Source organism: Orbicella faveolata, unplaced genomic scaffold, assembly GCF_042242905.1.
Source record: "Orbicella faveolata isolate gen_17 unplaced genomic scaffold, um_ofav_v1 contig_36, whole genome shotgun sequence".
NCBI classification, from domain to species: domain Eukaryota; kingdom Metazoa; phylum Cnidaria; class Anthozoa; order Scleractinia; family Merulinidae; genus Orbicella; species Orbicella faveolata.
Window position 1 is genome coordinate 1,953,321 of NW_028301565.1, and position 21,142 is coordinate 1,974,462.

A 21,142-nucleotide genomic window follows, 5' to 3' on the forward strand; every position below is an offset into this window, starting at 1 on the left:
AGTAAATGGCTTATTTTTGTCGGGATTAATTAAACAACGCAAAATGGAACCAGCCCAAAGCAACGCGGTTATCAGTTATGTTCGATAATTTCTTTCTGGTAACTCTTATCACTAGAAAGGTCTCAAATGTCTGGGCAACTTTTATCACTCTTGTCAGAAAGAACTTTAATGCTTCTGTGTTAATGAAGGAACGTGTAAAGAAATACGATATTTACCTTTGCTTCTTAGGAGATTTAAGTGTTATTTATACATTTCAATTAAAGAATGGGGTGTAATTGAACGCAAGCGAGCGAACTCTGTTTGCTTTATCGCGTATGCCCAGTCGCGGGGTCTGTCCAGAGTTGTGAATAATTCCTTAACTAACTTGCCATCTACACTCTACACCTCAAAGAGGAATTAATCGACTGCATTGTGATCATTGTTCGTTAGCGCGAAACTCCGTTTAATTTCGTTCGAAAAGAAACGAAAAACAATTGTTTTTGGTATTCGTAATTAGCGACAGCTCCCGAGGCAGTTTTCAATTTACATGGGTTTGTGGTCAGATCCGGTTAAATAATTAAAAGGCTATTTGAAAAGTAGGGAACATGGCCTAATCAATAGTATACACTGCATTCAATTTAATAAAATTTCATTAGTGTTATGCTAATCTCCTTGTGGGGGCATCTTTGATAACGTAAGAGTAGCTTTTACTTTTATCAAATTTCTCAACTTCTCCGCACGATTGTTTTGCAAGAGGGCTCAAATTTAAAATTGAACCCACTTTTCTCAAGGTCCTCGCGCGGAGTGCTCGCGCCAAATCTCGAAGCAGGAGAGACTGTGAGGGTGAGCACAGAATGCTGACCGATCACAGATTCACAAAGTTTATTGTAATATTACTAAGCCTTTCTACACTAATGAATCTCTCTTGCTTTCTTTTTGCAGGCTTCAAATCGCATTCATTTATTGCTTCCGTAGTGTTGAAACGGACGGATACACACAGGATCAGTCAGTTCTGACGGCAAACATCGACCGAGAAAATTCAAGCTCCGAGCAATGTCTGCTGAAATAAACGGTAAGAAGTGATAGCTCAGCGATAACAGACGGTGAATTGTAATTTAGCAGTAATGCTATCTTCCCAGAAGCTGATATTTTCGATGACAGCATCTCGCTTGTTAATATGCTGCTTGTCGCAAACTAAGCGTCGAAGTGAAACCAATTTTTCATTCCCGGTTGACCTACCAATGTAAGACTTGTCATTTGAAAGTTCGCCGATAGCTTTGAAAGCTTTCTGATTTGATCTCGGAACGCGCAATAATCTCTTTGAAAGGACACGTTTGAGGCACCAGAACTTTATGGATATTTTCACGAGTTTTTCTGCTCCCAGTCCTAAAACCACATCATAATAAGTAACAAGATGGCGACACACGGCCTTTTTGATTAAGCTGTGACTGAGGATTAATTAAACATGCATGGAAGTTTAATATTGTATACATTTTCAATAACAACTAACTCCTGCGATTGGCTTGAGGGTTGCTCCTGTGTGGAACTTTCAGTCAAATAATTGCATTTAGAACGCTTTCTCTTGCAAAGAAAAGCCATTTATGGGCGTAAAAGTGCACGTTTTTGCGTGGCTTTCAATCTTATGTGTTTGCTTTTCAAGTAATCTATTTCTCTGACACTTCGCAGTCTGAATGGACGGGAATTTATTAAAAAACGCTGCGAGAAGACGTTTGCAATCATTTGAGCTATTCTAGTGTATCAGCAAGACGCATTTTAATTCTTTTTTTCTCCTATCAAACTTGTGTGATTAATAACACCGCTTTTAACAGCACGAAATTGAAATTATCAACCAGCAGATATTAAAAATGTTAGATTATGGCGGCGGGGCGCTCCAAGCAATTGTGTACTTAAATAACAATGTTACGTTGATTAAAAATGTGTCGCTGCGTAAAAGAGAAGGTAATATTATATTCATTGCTAATGGAGGGACTAAGAAAAATATTTGCCAAGTTTTCAGTATGGTGAATTACTTGTATATCGACTACAAAGGAAACATCCAGAACTCAAACAAAACAAGGAAAATAGCAAGATAAAACAACCATGCAATAAATCCCGTATCGACTTTTGGTCGGGGCTCTACGAGCGATATAAACTCTGCCTTTGCACACTGTTGAGAAGCTGGCGATCATTAATTAAACTTTCGGCTAAGGTTTTAAAAGCAATGCTTTTACGGCTTAAAAGGGACTTATATTTGTTTTCACAGTTGTCGAAAGTTAAGTGCTGTATTTCAGATTAAAACACGTTGTTTTCAGAGCTGGTATAGTTTGCGTTAATGTGCACTTAGCCTAAAAGCAAATCTACAGCGATCTTTATCTCGAAATGGTTCTTTTTCAAATGTGCTTTCAAACCTGCAATTCAGCTTTATTTCCGGGCCTTCCGTGTACTAGATCTGTTCCGATTTTCTCCCAACTATATTCGATACATTTCCTGTCAGGTAGGTGCTGAGAATAAAACCAATAATCAACTAAGATATGTTGCGTTGATCTCGTCACTCAGGGAACTACTAGTAAAAAAAAAAATTAAGATAGTCACCACGAAGGTAGCTTGTGCTATGGGATAAGCGCGCCTTTTTTACGCGATAAGAAACTTTAATGCAAAAGAGAAAAAGCTTCCGTATTTTTAGTCAGGTTTAAGTCGCGAACCTCGCCAAGGAAATATTAAAAGAAATCCGCCCCTTTTATCGTATCCTGTTTCGAGAGAAGTGTTTAGTTGCAAAAAGTGCTGATTAATCCCAATTCGTTGGTGACTGTCAAAAGCCCGGCTATATTTTCTTTATCGCAGGAAGCTTTTTATTAAAAGACTGTGACGGCCAAACGCCGTTAACTAATAGTAAGTGAGAGGGTTGGCAACACGCTGTGCTAAAAGGGTATTAAGACAATATTCCATCCAGTGAAAAAACAAAGTTATTTGATTAGTTTTCGATATCTGTTTTATACGCCCACTTTGGGTTTCCTCGAGTTAGGTCCCGTGAAAGCTACCGGCCTTTAAGGTCGCCAACAAGGTGTACGAAATTATTTATTACCACTGATTTACAAGTTAACGGTGGAGCGGCCAAGCGTTGAACATGCTTGTACGAATCCACCGATGTCAAGGCAACGATGAATTACAACACAGCGTAGGTGTACAAACACGCTAGCAAGCGAGTTTCGTTTTGCTTTCACGGAATCTCCGTGGAGAAAACAAACACCTCTTATCTAGTGATAAAATATTGTGATTGAAAGGAAAGTACAGTGATGGCGAAGTACTGGAATGGAACTTTCAGTTTCTCTTGGTTAAGACACCTCAGTTTACGATAAAGGGCTTACTGCAAGGGGCTTTGACGGGTGATACTAAAAGCCATAAGAAGTTTCAGCGGTTTAATTAATATCTACTAGTTAAACAGAAAGCATGACCCACGCATAGGATGTGCTGAGACACTCATGCACGAAATGGTTACGTAAATATTGGGTCAATAAATATGCTATGTTTAATATCGAAATTGAAAAAATACACGCCTTTTGACTGTGGTCGCTCGTGCGGATGTCAGTGAATATTTTTCCTCTAAACTAGCAAGTTTAACAGGTTTTACCTGCACAGAACAGAAAAAACTTTAAGCAGGACTTTGCTGCCATCAGAACACGAAATGTCAGCACAGGAGGTATCCCTCTATCAGTTGGGTCAAATTTCTGATTGAACTTTTAGGGCTAAATTTAAGGGTATAACTGCGTACGTGAGGTTTTGCCCAGGCAAGTTCAGCAAAATTGTTTTTATCCCAGATAAGATAGTCAGGGTTATTTTAGACGTGGTTTTCCTGTTCCTCAGAGATAAAAGTTCATTCCATTAAACCGTCAACTACAATTTTGCCATGGTACAATGTTAACAACACAGACAAACTTCATAGTGTTACATTTCTTAGTTTTGTAAGGGCTCAACTGCGAATCTACAACAACTTGTCGGCAAATTAATTGGAAAATGCTATCTAGAACGTTCCGTGTGATACTTGTCGTATCTCTTAATTCACCACGATACGGGAACGACTTAACTTGTCTGACGTTAATATTACACAGGTAGAACATGTTAGTTATCGCACGATCGAGGAACAAACTCTTATCTATGGCAGAACTGGCTCTGACTGTACACTTCAGTTAGAGTTCGCGATAAAAAAAAAAAAAAAATTAAAATGCTGGATTCAATGATAAGCCTTATAAGTGAGTTATGTTCGGTGTAAATAGATGCAAACAACCATCTGTGATGAAAATAAACAGGTTCCCTAATATTAATGCTTAGTTATAAACAGAGCTTCAAAAATGTCTCAACTTGTAATTGCTACAAGAATACTAATTTCTGTTCTTTCACTTGCGATGTTTATGTGCTTTTGTGTTCATGAGAAGTGACCAAGCATTTCTGGCTTCGTGTCACGGCGTGGAGAATCCACCGTCTACGTTACACCAGTGAGACTAAATTAAACATGAATTCTTTCAGTCGCTTGTATTAAATTTGAAGCAGAAAATTCATCGTTTCCGAGGAGAAAGATATTGATTTAATTTATACTCGACTAAACTGGGAGAGTAGTTTGATAGATCAGCTCTTTTGAACGACAGTATCTGTAAAACAAAGGCAACTATTTATCATTCTAATTTCAGACAAATAAAACTGTATTGTTCAGTTGTATACTTTTAGCGAAAAGTCGCATGGAGTCCCCAACGAGCGCACTGGTCGAATAGTTGCTTAAATTTTCTCAACAATAAGCGGAACAATCTGCGAAACAAGAACACAATTTGAATTTTGATATTTTCACTTAGCCTCTCCACGGCACGTTAGCACCTGTCGCGCACGTTGTATAGCTTTTGTCCGCAGAGTGCTGTCGTGTTAAAAACATTAAATTATTTTGTCTATGCATAAGTAATCCAACGCTATTCTGTGTTTCATCAAAAGAGCTGAGTAATTTAACCGTGAAATCATGCGCTATTGTTGGCTGGTGTGCGGTGCGCACTTTCAATTCGTCGCAGCATTAACGAGTGTTTTTCTCTTCGTTTTAATTGATCAAAATGTGTAAGAAACTTGTGAAGAAAACCGATTAGCCTTTTTCGATGAAACTCATCACTTTTGCATCCTTCTTGCTCAAGACATCTAAAACGACGCGTTATAATGCCAAGTCTGTCTGACTAATGGTTGTTCCAGAGCTAACGACCCACGCGCGATTTGGCGTCCTTAAGCTGTGTTCTTCTGTTATCTAGAAAGCTTTACGACTGTAAGAACTGATAATGCGTCGGTTTGACAGTTTTGACGAGGAAATCAATCAAGTTCGTGACGTTATTCTTATACTTCGCCAAGCTTTTTACATTAATCACGTGACCTTCTCCTCCTAAGACCTAAGACATAGAAAGAGAAAGGGCGCTTTGGCAGTTTGTTTGCCTGATATATGTGGAAAATTGGGGCATAAAATAGCTAAATGGCAAGGCTTGCCTTAAAAGCTTGGCTTGTATCGTAAAGCTATTGTAAAGCAGCAGTAAACACACATTGACAATAGCGTGCGCGAAACGTTTCTTTCATGTACAAAAGTACAGATCTAACGACTTAGCAACAGTGACGTCTACATCCTGTGATCAGCGTACATGAAGTAAAGAGTGCATATTTGGCAATTCCTTTGATTTTCACACCTACGGCTTACGGCGTATTCTTTGGTATTTGATGATATGAGGAAATTGTTAAGTTACAGCTTCAGTATATTTTTAAGAAGGTCCCAGTGGTTAAACAAAGTTTCCCAGCGTTGCTTTGTTGTCTGGCGAGTGATCGAGTTGTTTTCCCTTCTGGCTCTCTGGAATTTATTCATAGGCGTTCCTGACTTTTGTTCGCATTATGTTGTAGAGACTATGCATGTTTTTAGGTGTTGAACAAAACGGTAACCTCTTTGATAGCAAGCTAGTTTTGGACAGAGCTGAGTTCGATAAGCTGTAGAAGAGTCGCTTTTGAAACTAGTAATTTCAATAAGGTTTCTTCTAATCCGTTTTGTCTTATTTATAAATGTAGCGAGGTCTATTTTTATCCCTAATTTCTTCAGAGGCTGTCAATTATTTGAGCATTTCATCGAACTTTGCATATGAAAAGCCGAAACCGCAAACTCGCATGAAGTCGAAAAAAAATGTCAGCATGAAAGTGGAATCGCGCCTGTACGTGATTAAATCAGACAAAAAAGTCTGCTTGTTTAAAGAAACATAAAATGTTCTTTAATCATTGGACTCTTTTATCGGTAGAACATTTTGGGTATACTCAAGTCTCGGGGTTTCCAGGAGGCCTTTGAAACGTGGATAAGCTTTAATGACTGTGTCTTCAACTTGTAGATATCATTTCTGTTATAACCCATAAATTTCATCAAAAAACTGAGAAATATATTTGCAGATCAAACTACCGAAAACTGGTACTACTCTGCATATGGCCATCTGTACTGTGGCATATGTTTGCGCGCTTAGCTGGACAGCCTTAACAGCTATATATTCTAGACAGCTAACAATGTAAAATGCCAGTAAAACGCAGATTATATATGTGAAAACAAAAGTGCAGTTGAGCTAACATTCCCAAGTAGAGAACAGTGTTACAAGTTAGCTGTCAAAGAGGACATGCGTTGAGTGCGTTTGAAACCCATTCAGGGTCAGTTTGTTAAGATGGAATTTACTCAGTGGCGGACATTTTGTCTGAATCCTTTGCCGGCAAGTTGTCTTAAGATTCCACTCAGCTGAACGATCTCACGATAACAAAATAGACTTTCGTTACAGTGGAACTGTAATAAAACTGAGAATTTGCGAGAGGTTTCCCGCTAAACTCTTGGCTGAGGATAGTTAAGCCTGTGAAACGATCTTGGTGTGAAAAAAGCGGGCATGAAATGTACTCGTCAGTGTTTTCTTCATGAGCTAATGCATTTATCATGTGATTTTTCTAAATAAAACTTGTGGATTTGCGTGATGTTGTAAAAAGATATTCCCAAGGAAGCTATCAATTAAAAACCACTGAATTGGTTTTCTATAACGTGATTCAAATTTCGATTCTTCTTTTTTGTTACAACTTTGCACGTAAAAACTCACAGCTTAACTGGCGAAACACGTTTCTTTTTTTTTAACGACGAAAATATGTTAATTGAATATGCCTCAAATAGTCAAGATCGTTTTATTTCTAGACTCGCCTACAGTGAAATATTTTTCGTGCTTTTAAGAAACAGCTGCTTTCTGGCTGATGAGCCGGCTTGCTAAAATATCTAAACATGGTTTCAAAGAGATCAGCCTGACCAGGTGTTCAGCGAATGTCAGTCAAAAATATAAAAGCTATAACCTGCTTTCTAAACTAAGGAGAACTTAACCACCTCAGGGTTGGTAACCGCTAGACGAGCCAAGAGACGAATATTCTGCGTAATTCAACCCAAGAGCGCCCTTAACAAAATGATCTAAGAGCCCTCTTTCGCTCCTGACGAGTGTAGATTATAGGAATTCTATAACAAAAGAAAAGCCATTGGTTAAAAAAGCCATGACTAGTGATATCTGCTGGCAGTGCCATATGTTCTGGCGGGAAATCGATGCGGTCGGCGGCCTATCCGACTAAAGTGCGCCAACCTTGTTCGCGAAATGATCCGATATATCATACGCTTGGCGCCTGAAGCAATGCTGAAAACACACAAACATGTGTTAAAAGCAGATGAAAACAGCTGAAAAGAAGCAGCACGTCTCCAGACACAGACATTTTGGTATCCACTGCCTGTGGGCATTGTTTGCCGGTTAATAACACTTGCGATCTTGTGATACACACATATATATATCTACAGGTTGTTAATTATAGACTGTTGGCTCCGGTAATAGTCTCAGTATATATAGCACTACACTTTAAGAGTGCTGACTAGTTCGTTCAACGATTCTAAACGGTCTAATACAATATGGAGATGATGGACAAGAAAGAAGACAACGGAAGGTCTTGTGAAGATTCAGTGCAAGAGGTAACGAATAACAAAGACGTGCTATGTCAAAATGCCAAACAAGGTGAGTATAGCCACTGGCAAGCCAAACCATGTGTTGTACATGCGAAGCAAAATGTCTAAATATCTAACGTGGGTGGTTTGAGCTCAAGATCAGCGAGCCTTAAAAACTTTTAGAAATAATTGCAATAAAAAGGCAAATCAGCTTTACTCGAGATTACTAACATCGACCACAAACCAGTCACTGTGTTTATTGAAAAATTTACAAATAACTCCTGCTTCACTAAATAAGTCGTCAGCTACTGAATTGAAACAGTATCAAGAATGCACTGCATACCTTCATAAGCACGCGCTCTATATTATACAACAGCTTTCTGTAAATTTTTTTTTTGTTAGTATGAGGGTTTAATTCTCGAAGAATTGACACAGCTTGAAAATTACCCTGCACACGACAAACCTGTCTTTTCACATAGCTTTTGTAAATAAGATCAGGAATACCTGACTAAGATAAGATAATGAGAAATCCAGTTATCTCGGAAGAACAGTCAGCCACAAGTAAGTCATGAGATAGCGAAGAAAAATCTAAAAGCGTTTTAACAGCGAAATTTATGTTTTGTGGCACTGTATAATTCCGTTTTTTGTGCCCTTGGCCTCGCGGAGCAGAAATTAATTAACTCCCAAGGCGGTAATACAATAAACATGTGAGGTCTGGTACGATATTTTGTGTCAATGACAACAAATAAATTCTTCTCACTTCTATACAGAAATGAATAAGATTACAAAAAAATGAATTTCATTTGCAACAGTTCGATCAAAGCTGAATTAGGGAGAATCAGTGGAAAGTGTTTTGGAATTGCGCATGCCCCATTGCATGCTAGTAGATGTTTTTGGCGCGTTGAGAGTAAATATTTGAGTGGGAAGTCTCTAAGCAACCGCTATTCACGAGGCAGTTTAGAGATAGGTAAATAATTTAACATTCAAACTGACAAAATTAAGTCTGTTCCTCGTCGGTTTGTGTGAAACTCCGGTTTATGTCGAGGTTCTACTCGACATCTGGGATGGGATCGCAGGTAGCGCCGTAAAATTTTGTCAGTAGTCAACGTCTTGCATGGTGAAAGGGAGAAAAGAAGTCTTGCCCCAAAGGCCTAAGATCTTTAGTCCAACGTGAAACCTGCAAAACCATTAAGCAACTGAGTCTTCCATGTGATGAGTGTTCAATATCGACTCCGTTCGCCTTATTGTCAAGTTAACTGGTGACCAGATGGAGGAAAACCATTAACTACGAGACATTGTCTTGATGTGCCATTAAATTCACAACGTTGCGATAAAAATAAATATACTAGTAAGGCAATTTCGAGACAAAATGATGAGTATCTGACGATTCCTGAAAATGAAAACCAAAAAACACAGCAAAAAGATAACAATAAAAAAAGCAAAACTGCAGAGATACGGAACTCATCTGAAAGGCGGTGTCTCTCCAACAATCCTGTCTGTCTTTCTTTATTTTCGTGTAGTCTTTTAGCTCTTTCATTCAAGTGGCTTTTTTAAGAGCACATGTGAAATGACAAATGTTACTGGTGGTTAGTTTATTCTTTCTTCAAATTACTAGTATAAGGAAAAAGTCGAAAAAAAATCCCTCATCTCTGTCAGTCGTAAATTAAATTCATACTTCATTAGCAGGAAACTAATTGACGGAACTCAACTCAAGTGATAGCCACATTTGTTTTCGCTAAAAATGTTTTTATTGCGGATCAATATTTTTACGAGCCCTTAAAGGTCATTTTCGTCTACATCACAGATTGTATTCTTGATTCCTTATATTCACTAGCCAGGAAAAAATTTAACGCATTTCCGGTACCAAAATGACCTACTTTAAAACGCCAGATTAAAAGATATATCTATATATTCAAATATTTTTAACTATGTGAATGTACCGCCAGAAAAATGCAATAATAATTTACACCAAGCACGAGACGACAAATCTCCTCTCTATAAAGCCACCGGAGGTTTATTTGTTTTCGAGTACAGGGAAGCGGCGGGAGGGGGTAGGGGTTGAAAGGGGGCGACGCCTATTCCAAATAATTGATAGACTTATGGATATCTATAACAACAAAACAGAGGTTGGGTTGGCCGTCTGGGGAAGAAACAGGGGGTGGGGTGTCAAGAGAAACGATACGTTAAGGTTGAAGTTCACGTCGGGTATACTCCAAAACCGTCCAAGTAACGATAGCATTAAAGTTCCAAGCCCTTCAAGCCTTGATGCCGAGATAGAAATTCTCCTTTGGTGTTTTCACACCTCTTAACAGCACGAGTTGAGAGAATTTAGCAATGTATCGTTGCATCATGTCTTTAATTTGAATTACCCGGATGACTGGTGCTGTATGTTGACGTTTTGAGGGAAAAAAATAAATTATAAAGTAAAATAATGTAAATAACTTTTGAACAGTGAGGTCTGGATCGCCAGCAGCCGTGATGTTAAAATTCAATTTTAAACACATTTCTTTGTCTGGTAGCCTGATTAAAAAAGACACAAGTGAGGTATTCAGTTCGATTCACGTGTGTTTATTGTTGGTTTAATCCTCATCGTTTATTTTTTCACCGAGGGTTTCGACTCTATCAACCCATTTCGATTGTTCGCCTTGTTTGAACTGAAATAAATAAAAGAGAGAGTTTGTTCAACATTGTAAAAGTTGTACAGTCAGTGTCAAAAACCAAATAATGGTCTTTTTTTGGCGACTTGACGTTTACTTACAGGGTTTTTACCTGGTAACTTTTTAAACGTTCTTTAGATACACGACATTTCCTTAATGGAACCTTCCTCCATTCAACTTACTTACTTTCGCCAACAACAAAAAAAATATATAAGACGAGCAGGTTAAGAAATATATGCAATATATTTTTTTTACTTTCAACAAGAAATAGCTCGTAATCATTTTGTTAGGTAAAAGCTATTATCTTTATTGTTTTTCTTCCATGTCAGTTTTGTAAAAGCTATTCGAGCGTCCAAAAATAGGACACAAAAAACAATGTGTCCTTTTTTTTACCCAAGGTCTCTTGTTATAAATAACGGAGTTTTGTTAATTAGTGCTTGCAGAATATACTAGTTTAAATTACTAAGGGCAATGCGGAACTTTTCCTAATGGATACTTAATTAAAACTGGGGAATATATTTTTTGTTCAAAACTTCATTGACTGTCCTTGCATGTGAGGTACTTTACTTTTGTCGCCGCGTTCAATATGTCTCGTCAGTCCCGTATATGTTACCTTCAGCTTACGATTGCCGTGAAAATTTATTTGACACAACACAAACTAGCACCTTAGTCTTGGCCTAGGCCGTCAACATATACGCTATTTACAGCTGTGTTGTCCTTTTGGCTAATTTGCATGCAAATAATGCCTTGAGAACGAATATCACGGGCGAGTTGTTAATTAATAGAGGTTTTAAGTGCCATGTGTAGGGCAGGCAGTCGACATGTCATCAAACCAGTTTGCAATTGAAGTGTCTCAAAACGCCTTTTAATGGCCAATGAATAAGAATAAGCCAGCTTGTGTCGTTGGCGCCATTTTGATATCGCCGATCTCGTGTGCGCTTTGTGTCCCAACGTGCGCTCCACTGAATTGGAGAGAGTTTCCTTTCGTCGTTGACACAAGTTTCACAAAGTAACGAAAGTCGACTCTCAGCGACATGGACGATCTACATGACTTCGCAGAAGGTAAACTTTGAAATTACATTAACTTGGCTAGAAAAGCGAGATATTAGAACGAATCACTACGGCCGAATTAGATAAGCTTAGAGCTGCTATTATGTGGCAAGCCATGACTTAATATCAACACAATCGTAAAGCGCCATCTATACTTCTTCTTTCTTTTATTTGTATCAATCGCTCGTTTATAAAATTGAAAAAGAAACAAAACGCTAAATGCGGCTTCCTTTACAGATGCTATAAAGATCCTATTAAGTTTCGAATCATAACTTTTCACAACCGACACAACATTAAAGGCTTATTAGTGTCAGCGACTGAATCGAAAGAGGCCACTTTGAACACAAGTCAGGCTAGAAACCGCGGCAATTTTCGCGAACGGTTTAGGTGCATCAAGTTCCTAAAGAGGTTTTGGTTGAGCTGTCATAGTGACTGAAAAATACTCCAGTCTTCGGAATTTTACGCATTAAAAAATAACGCAATACGCCTTATCGTCCTCTAAATACGGCACGAGAAAGACCGCACTCAAAAACCAATCAACAAGATCAAGACTCTCGATCACCCGTTGTTAATGGCAACCTGCTTGATTTTCTGGGCCGATGAAGCTATAGCGCGGGTTTTACCCAGAATTAGCAGCACTTTTGATATAAGTTTTTGCGGCAGCGGTTGTACTGGAAAGGCATATCAGTTTTTTCGTCAAGCCCAAACCGGAGTGCTATATCACCTTGTCAGTTAGCCAAGCCATTAACTCAAGATCCATTAGGGCGGCAAAATTTCAAGTTAATTGGACAAGCATCAGCCTTAAGGGCACCACATTTATTTTCTTTGACGTACGTAGCCGCCATAATGGGGCTTTTAACACCAGAAAGTATACACTTCAGAGAAAATTGCTCGCAAGATCCTCAAGGGCCCTTGGCATCAGTTTTGACGTCCACAATGTAGTGTATCTTGTCGCCACGTTTTCTCATTGGCTAATACCCGCGAACAAAGAACGTTAACAAAACAACTATCATTAATGTGTTACTGCTAGTTAAGCGACGGATATCGCGGCAGAGTGTTGTATATATTTTATCAGGAAAATTTAGTTTTCGCTTTAGCGACCCTCGGCCCTTTTCAATTCAACAAGAAATATCTTGAAATCATGTTTAGCAGATTTCAGTGAAGACTGGAAACTCAAAATGTAGGTGGAACTGTTTAAGTGTCAAAAGACGGTGAAACAGGCACTTTTTATTTTAACAGAGCGCTTTGATCTCGTAATACCAGAAAAACTATTTCTGGACCGATGTTTTTCCCTCAGTTGGAAAGAAAAGTAAGGGTGCCCTCCATTAACTTGCAGATACACTAAAAGCTTTTCTTAGCGCGTTTTACGTCGAGGTAATTTTTCACGTGCACTCTAATTGACTTTTCATTATACCTTTCGGCTATTTGAAGGCAAAAAATCCCTAGGATGTCAGCATGCGATTAAATTTCTCTAATGGAAAACGAAACAATGAGAGCCATTATACTTAGCCATACCGCACTCACCAAAGTCAGAACATCTATTAGCCAATAATTACAGAAACTTCAGATTTTGACCAATCACACGCCTTCAACGGACAATTAGTTTTCCCTATTTGCTCTGGCAATAAAGATGGTATTTACACTTTCTAAAGACTTAATTATTTATGTAAATACTACTTGCTTGGCGCAAACGAGCCAAGAGTCGCCAGAGAGCTTTGCCGAGCTAAGCTGTATCTAGGCAAAAATTGAGTGAATATTAAACCCACGCTGGAGGCCATGTTAATGTCTTCCGTGCCTTCATGTTCACAGAGAGGTCCTGGATTAGCATTGCTGATGATGTTATAGGCACGTGCCGTGGATTTCATTGTTTATACAAGAATTCAATTAAAATTTCGACGCAGTTGGAAGTTCACGACACCCGTAGAGTTATTTACAAAGCGAAAAATCTATCGATTTTTACTCCTCTTAGAGGCCATCTAGCCTCTTGTTAAAGGTAGCAAGGACTTAAAATCACTCTTTCAATCTCCGGAATGAAAATGGAAAAAATACCTTAAAAACGTTTAATAACGGGACAAGATTAAAAGCGTTATGACTGGCCATCGGCGCCAGTGTTTTTTCCTGTTTAAACTGAAAGCTATAGACAGTTTTGAATCTATAATTCGGGAAGTGAACAATTCCACTCATGGATGTAGTGAGGTATTAAAGTTTTAGCTCAAAGGAATTCGAAGATTACGGAATTAAAGTACAAATCGCAGGAACGGCTGACTTAAGCTAAGTTAATTTACAATGCTTTTGTTTTCACAGTTGTCTGAAAAGCACTTGTGTACGTCCTAATTGCCGAGGCGTTCGCCTAAACTCAAGTTTTTAATTTATAAAGCACTAGTCCGGATGATCCTAGAGCTTAAATAAGCGGGCTGGCTGAGGAACAGTCATCTATAGACCGCGATATAAAACACACACACAAGGAGTGAGGGTAAAGACCGTCACTTGGTGACAAGTATAGAGAGAATACGACAAGACAAGCATTGTCCCGCCTTATGTAAACTTCGGGTTGTCCGATAAATTACACAAATGAACCCGTGGGAAACTGCCACAGTCAACTGTGGCAACATGAAAGAAGGAAGGAAGGAATAAGGACGATAACTGATCAGGAACTGCAATGATAAGTAGTCTAGCTTGACATGGAAGTCGCGAAAATTGACTGCCAAATGAAGTACGGCCAAATGTAAAACGGAACACAAAACACATTTGGCCAAGCCATCAATTTGAATGAAATGATGACAATAAAAAGGCTAACACGTCTAGCTGTGTCTACCAACGCGGTCCAAAAATTTAATAACTCGGACCAAGGAACCCTGATGCGTTCGGCTTTTTGTGAAAGATACGTCTCTAGTCTCTGTCCCGCCGCTAGCAATTTATTGCTATAACCATGACAAGCCAATTTGCTATTTATCTTATCTGCCACAAGAACATGTGGCAACTACCTGGTGTCGTTCCGAGTCGTGTAAAATCCGATCTTGCGTCTTCAAATACCGTAATTTCGAGAGCAAAGCAGGAGAAGTTTTCGCACGACAAGCTTGAAAATTAATGTGGTTCTGTTTACGCGCATGCGTACGAATCGGCTATTTAACTCAGCTAAAACGCAATAATGGGTTCTTCAGAGCGAGCAAACATTTCAATTGCTTTTATAATTAGGCAACGCATCATATTAGTGGTAATGAATAGCACCATGATTCCTTCGGGCTATATTGGTTCACGTCTCCGCAATTCGCTGGAGTGCTGCGTATTAACCTGTGATTGGTCGAGCCGACGTTGTTTAATTTACCTTTAGACAGATGTTCGGTGGGTTATTCGTTGTCAGTTTGTTAATTGCATTCCGTTTACTTGCAATTGTATTCGTAACAAATGACCCTTTCAAGTGATTCGGGACTTAAATAAATTGCCTGCCTGGAGAAGAATGGAAAGATCTATTTGGGTATTCCTTTTGCGACATCTGATCTGGGCTGCGTCGTTTTCGCGAATTTCTTGTCTGATATATCTAGATCTTATTTTCAACGGAATTGTCAGCAGGGAGCGCCATAAACAAGGAAAAATTTCATTACTTTCTCGCCACGTTCCCACTAACAAGTGCTTCCCCACAAAAAAGCCACAAGAGCTATAATTGCTAGGGCTCACGTGACTTAATTAAACTTCGAAGGCTAAAGCGTATCGGCTTAGTAATTACTGCAAGCGATACACGGGGTGTAGAGATGACTTAACTGCTGTCTTATTAAAAGAAGCAGCCAATCAGGGGCGGTTTCATCGTGCGCGTAATGGCAACATCTCTTAGTTGATGACAACTAATTGTGTCCTGGTCATTTAGGGTTTGAAGCTGATTTGATGTGGAATTGATTAGGCTTAATTCCCTGTCATATGATGAATGTTTTGAATAACGTACACTGTTACCCGAGTTGTTTTAACAAACAACGACCCCTGCCTAATTCGGACTCAGTGTCACAAAGGCTAACAGCGCGACCGCACGAGTAAAGGAAAGCCTGCTGAAATTTCCGCCGCAAAATAAAATGGACAACGCGAACACTAACAACGGTGAGTTCAAGCATTTTGTGCTCGGTTGAATTGAAACGTGTTCCTTCGACGGCGCGCAACCTAGAAATCGGAAAGGACGATTTTGCTTCCTTCTCGTGTTGTAAAGAACGCTGAGTTTACGATAAAGCGAGCGCAAACTGCCGCGCCGGTGTTTTTTTCCCACTTCTCTCTCGTTCTAATTTCGTGCTCGTATTCTTCGCTTCAGGTCGATGTCTTCAAGGGGGAATTCGAAGCTGCGGAGGATGCGGCGAAAAAATCTTGGATCGCTTTCTTCTGCTCGCTTTGGACCAGTATTGGCACGTTAATTGCCTAAAATGCTCCTGTTGTAATGTAAGATTGGGGGAAGTCGGTACGTCGTGCTACTCTAAAGGCGGAATGATCCTCTGTAAAACCGACTACGTAAAGTAAGCGAGCTTTCTTTTATTCATTTTCGTCTCTGCTCGATTTGTTATGTTATTGCTTCAAGTTAAGTTTGTTTTGGGGCTATTTTTATTTTGTGTGTGACAAGCTCATCATGTAATGATCTATTTTGTTCCTTTAAATTTGTCGTGATGAAGTTTGTGTATATTGACTGGTTTCAAGCCAGGCAATATATATATTTTTTGCTTTCCGCATCGAATGTTGACCATGTTTCGTCCTTTTCTTTCGGCAGTCACGTTTCCTCGTGTTTTGAAATTCCTTCTTAAGTGGCCTTTATCTTCTATTATATTTTTTTCTCTCTCCATTATTTTGTCTCAGTGTCACCAGTGGGATTTTGCATACATTTTAGGCAATGTAATATTTCCTCCATTATGAAAGTGCAATTAATAACATAGATTATAAAGGTTACAGAGAATGCCTGGTATTAGGAGTTCCAAATAACCTCAAAACTCATTAACGTGGTAATATTTCACCTACGAAAGGCGATTTACTTCATTTGTTCCTTAATTCGTAGTGCTGTGGCAAAATAGCGAAGACCCTCCGAAATTGGCACACAAAAGCCAGCCCATTTCACTTGACGTGTATTTTTCATTTTAATAAACAAGATTTTTAATATGCCATGCAAGGCGAGTTAACATGTCTACTGTATTAAAGGCGACAAATTGAATGGGCCCGTGAAGAACAATTTATCGCTATTCCAAATATTGGCTTTATACGCTTTTATCTCTAATTACTTAGAACATATTAAATCCTGCGTTATCAGATCCGCGCTGCGATCTCATTTGGCATTTGCTCTTATTGCTTTTCAGGTTGTATGGCTCCAGCGGAGCATGCGCGGTCTGCGCCAAGTTAATTCCCGCCACAGAGTTTGTCATGAAAGTTTTGGGAAAAGTTTACCACCTCGACTGCTTCAACTGCACGACATGTCACAACCAACTTGTCGCCGGTGATCGGTTTCACGTTGTAAACGGAAGGCTGTTCTGTGAGAATGATGACCCAAGACTACTAAAACAACAACTTCACGCTCCAAAACAAACGGTGAGAGAAACCCCTTTGATGGCTCAACCGTCTGTCAAAATATGACTTCAATAAATTTCATTCCACGAATAATACTTATTTGGTTTTAATATCTGCGACCTTTTTGCTTAAGCTAATATTAAGTCATCAATTTTTGACATTTCATTTAGCTATTTTCGTCAAAAGGAAACACGTTTTTAATTTTACCACTGTATTGTCGTATTGCTTTTTAGCGCGGTAATCATGTGAAAGTACACGGATATTCTGGCAATATAAACATTACGTCGCGCGCACTTATGTTTGGAGTTTTTGAAAGTTGAATTCTCGGACTGGGAAAAGGGTATTGTTTCGTAAAATTTACTCATCACGTCGGTCAAGCAATTTGCATCCATGAAAATAGTGCCTTAGATTAGAATCTATGTTTCGCCCTGAGGCTGAGAGATAAGACAAAGAGGGACACTTTTTAATACGAATTAATTAAGACTTTAAATTGGTTCTGCTGCCTTGCCGATAAGATATGGCAAAATATTCAACAAAAAGCGTTGATTAATACAACTGTTAAAACATCGCGAACAATGGCCGGAATTGCGAGAAGAAACTTCATCAATTCTATTTCGAATCTAAATGGGCTTAAGTAATTCTATGCCCAAGCACTCAAAAAACCTTCCTCGCACTTTACATGCACAGGAAATAATTAATGGACGTTTTAAGATCTTTTCCTTAGCGCTGCTTTTAGTCGAAATTGGACCCCAAATCGCTTCATAAATAATTTTCAGAAAACTGATCACTTTGAGCTTTTTCACAACTCGCTGGCCTGTCAGCAGTATTTGTCATTTCAATGTTAAAAGCTTTGTTCTATGCTTGCTGTGTGACGGGTAAAATAATACTGAGGACAACATTTCCCTGCCTAAACTGAAAAAAAAAGAAAGAATCGCAATCCATGATATTATGGTTATATAGCTTCACTTTAGCTTGATTAGATGCCGACAAAAGCGACGTCGAAAGTACGCGAATAAAGTGTTTTTCTTCCTAATTGCAAAAAGCAAAATTAATGATTCGAAACGGAACCAAACAGAAAATAAGTTGAAGCTGATTAGAAAACTAAAATACACTATCGTGTAATTGAGTAAAGAAAAAGCGAAAGAAGTAAATTATCCGACCTCACAAGCCCGACGCCGCCTTTCTACACGAAGTTTCCTCTTTTTCCCGGCGCTTATCTGCTATTAGAAAATGAAGAAAACCACAAAGCTCAAATTGAGCTCCTTTATTTATGAAAAAAGCTCGTATTTTCACGATAACGCACATTTTGGCTCCAACACAAAATTAAATTAAAATTCTCTTTGTGAAATGAGCAAAGTATAATTATTTCCTGTTTATTGCGCGGACGTCTTTGTAATAAATGTTTTAATTTAAAAATTTGTTGAATTAGACGAATTCTGGTTTTGCGGTTCTCCACGTTGGCAAGAAATTTTTCATGAAATTAAATTTTGGACTGTAGTCTATTTATTGTTCCTGTTCCACATCGTAGTAATCAGCAAAAATAGTGTGTTTGACGGCATTAAAATTTTAGCTTTCGTTTACCGATCTGCCCAATATAGCGTATCAAAATATATACAGAACAACGATTTTACAAACTTGTATTGTTTCTAGTCTGTGAGAAATATAATGAAACAAGGCGAAAAATAATATTCCGCGATTAGGGAACCAAAAACATTGACAGGTTGTCGACGCTATTTTCCACGAAATATAGTTTTCTTTCATCACTGACCTCATTAACTTTGACAAAATCTGAAACATAAAACTTGGATCAAACCGAATTCTTCCAGACTTTTCTTTGGGCTATTTTTGACTTGCTTTGTAATCGTAACACTTGCTTTCAGTGAGTTAAAAGCCACTGTTGATTGATATTATGTATTTTTATTTTTATTTTCCCTTAGGTATGTTAATGGATGCCGAGCGATTCGCAAGTGATTAACTTGGAAAAATAACAAAATTAGAAGGCTCTCCTCTAGCCCCGGATGTGGGAAAAGAAAAGTCTTGTTTGAAAATCCTGGTTCGTTTACACTTTGGAGTCTGAAATTGAAAGTTATACAAGGCACAGACTGTGGAACTTTTGAATGTGCCAATTGAAGCAATTCCCAAACCATGTGCTATTAGTATAGTGAATGTAGCTTTCGATGTTAAAATCAGACGAGCAACAGTTTTGCTAAACGAAACGTGCACTGTGTGCTGTCCGTCTGGACTTGCAATATGTTGTCGACGTTGAAAACTGACTTAACATATATTAAATTTTGGACGAATGAAAATTCATTTGAAAATGTTTAGTTTAGCACGAAATCAGCCTTACAAGAGTAAACTAAAAGTAGATTACGAACCAAAGCATCAGTTGTAGACAGAAGGAGCCACGACAGAGGACTTAATAACGAGAACTGAAATGACAAATTTAAAATCCTTCTCGAGAAGTTATATTTCAAAAAGAAAACAAAGAATCATTGACAGATATTCTGATTTCTAAATTAAACAATTTTAGTATTATACGTAGAATGTATTACTAAAACTTCAACAAAAAAGTATTAAACATCGGGAAAATGCATGGCTACAAACAAATGTAGATAAATGGTTAAAATATGTAAAGTTCTTTGAATAAAAGTGTAATTCTATACGCAGATTCGTTATCTTTTATTGTAATATGGGACAAAGGACCTATGTTTTTGGGATTAATAAAGGTCTGGGATTAATTATAAGGAACAATCCGTTTTCGTTTTGCCAAATGGAACGTGAAATAATGCTTCCTCGATTTAATCCATGACGAAAAGTCAAATTAAAAGTGGACAAAGTGTCGACATCCCATGCTGAAAAACAAATAAAATCAACCCAATGCATCACATAGAATTCCTTTTTGATGGATGTAACCGCTTGAAGGTTTAATTAATTTTGCCCAGGGACAAATGGCACATAGAAAGGACTGTTGGTCATGTTTTGTGTGATCATTAAGGCCGCGCTAATTAACTTTTGTAGTCATGTTGACATAATGTAAAGCAGCATGCATTCTACCTAATAATGTGTAATATCCCTCCCTGGTTGTGTCAATAAATATTCGTATCAACACCCCCAAAGCGTAATTAGATTTCACCACACAATCTGTGGTTTTAGAGTTCTCTAGATGGAACAGAGAGAGAGCATTGGCACAAAACTAGCTGTATCAAAACGTCAGGGAATGATTTGTAGTCGATTTGGAATAATTCGACTGCTGTACGAATTCTGGAACATGCCAGAAAATGTATCCGTTTGATACTTTACATAACTTTCATGTGTAACAGCAGGACTTCGCGGGATGAGAAATTTCATAAACTCGGCAAAAGAGAACAATGGAGTGTCTTAAGATATTACGTATCGTAAGAAGTTCCCAAGCAGCTGAGCCCACACAGGCAAACCTTTTCTTAGGTCTAATCTTTCAAAACCTTTCGACTGAACCCTGCTAACAATAGGTTCATTAGAAACACTATGAATGCACAATAAATACTCTTAACCAAAGTATGAAAAGCTGACAGGTTCCATTCACACTTGATGCCAAAAAGAGTCGACAGTTTTCTATTTTCTAGTTACGAGCCTCTAAGTCTAATCTACCGAGAGCACACACACCCTGGCAAATGCACTCATCCACTTCATTTTGCCATGGGAACTAACCCTTTTAAGTAACATCCAAAGCGAAAACCTCTTGGCCTTCCATTACCGCTCTGCTGAAGTATTGACTCGCATTTTTCAAGGTCCAGTTTCCTTTACCGATATAAAAGGGAAAAAAAAGTGCAACTTCTAAACCATTCTCCTTGTCAAATTTTTTTACCAGCGGAAATGACAGGTATCTATTTCTTGCAAGCATATCGTTTCAAAGGGAAAAAAAAATATTATTTTTAACTTTGGGAGCAGAAAACGCATCCCGTAT

The 21,142-nt window shown here is 38.4% G+C and overlaps 1 protein-coding gene across 4 annotated transcripts; it reads left to right on the plus strand.

Moving 5' to 3' along the window:
* Nucleotides 1-694: 694 nt before the first annotated feature.
* LOC110053839 (LIM domain transcription factor LMO4.2-like) lies at nt 695-19,859 on the plus strand. 4 transcript variants are annotated; one of them, XM_020760134.2, is made up of 5 exons: nt 695-822; nt 922-1,051; nt 15,968-16,166; nt 16,992-17,220; nt 19,137-19,859. In XM_020760134.2, the coding sequence occupies exons 2-5, from the start codon at nt 1,033-1,035 to the stop codon at nt 19,143-19,145; spliced, it is 456 nt and encodes a 151-aa protein (XP_020615793.1). In that variant the 5' UTR covers nt 695-822; nt 922-1,032; the 3' UTR covers nt 19,146-19,859. The 4 variants fall into 4 exon arrangements, with proteins under 4 accessions (XP_020615793.1, XP_020615790.1, XP_020615791.1 ...); XM_020760131.2 differs by lacking the exons at nt 695-822; nt 922-1,051 and adding an exon at nt 7,635-8,039; XM_020760132.2 differs by lacking the exons at nt 695-822; nt 922-1,051 and adding an exon at nt 11,423-11,688.
* The last annotated feature ends 1,283 nt before the right edge of the window (nt 19,860-21,142 follow it).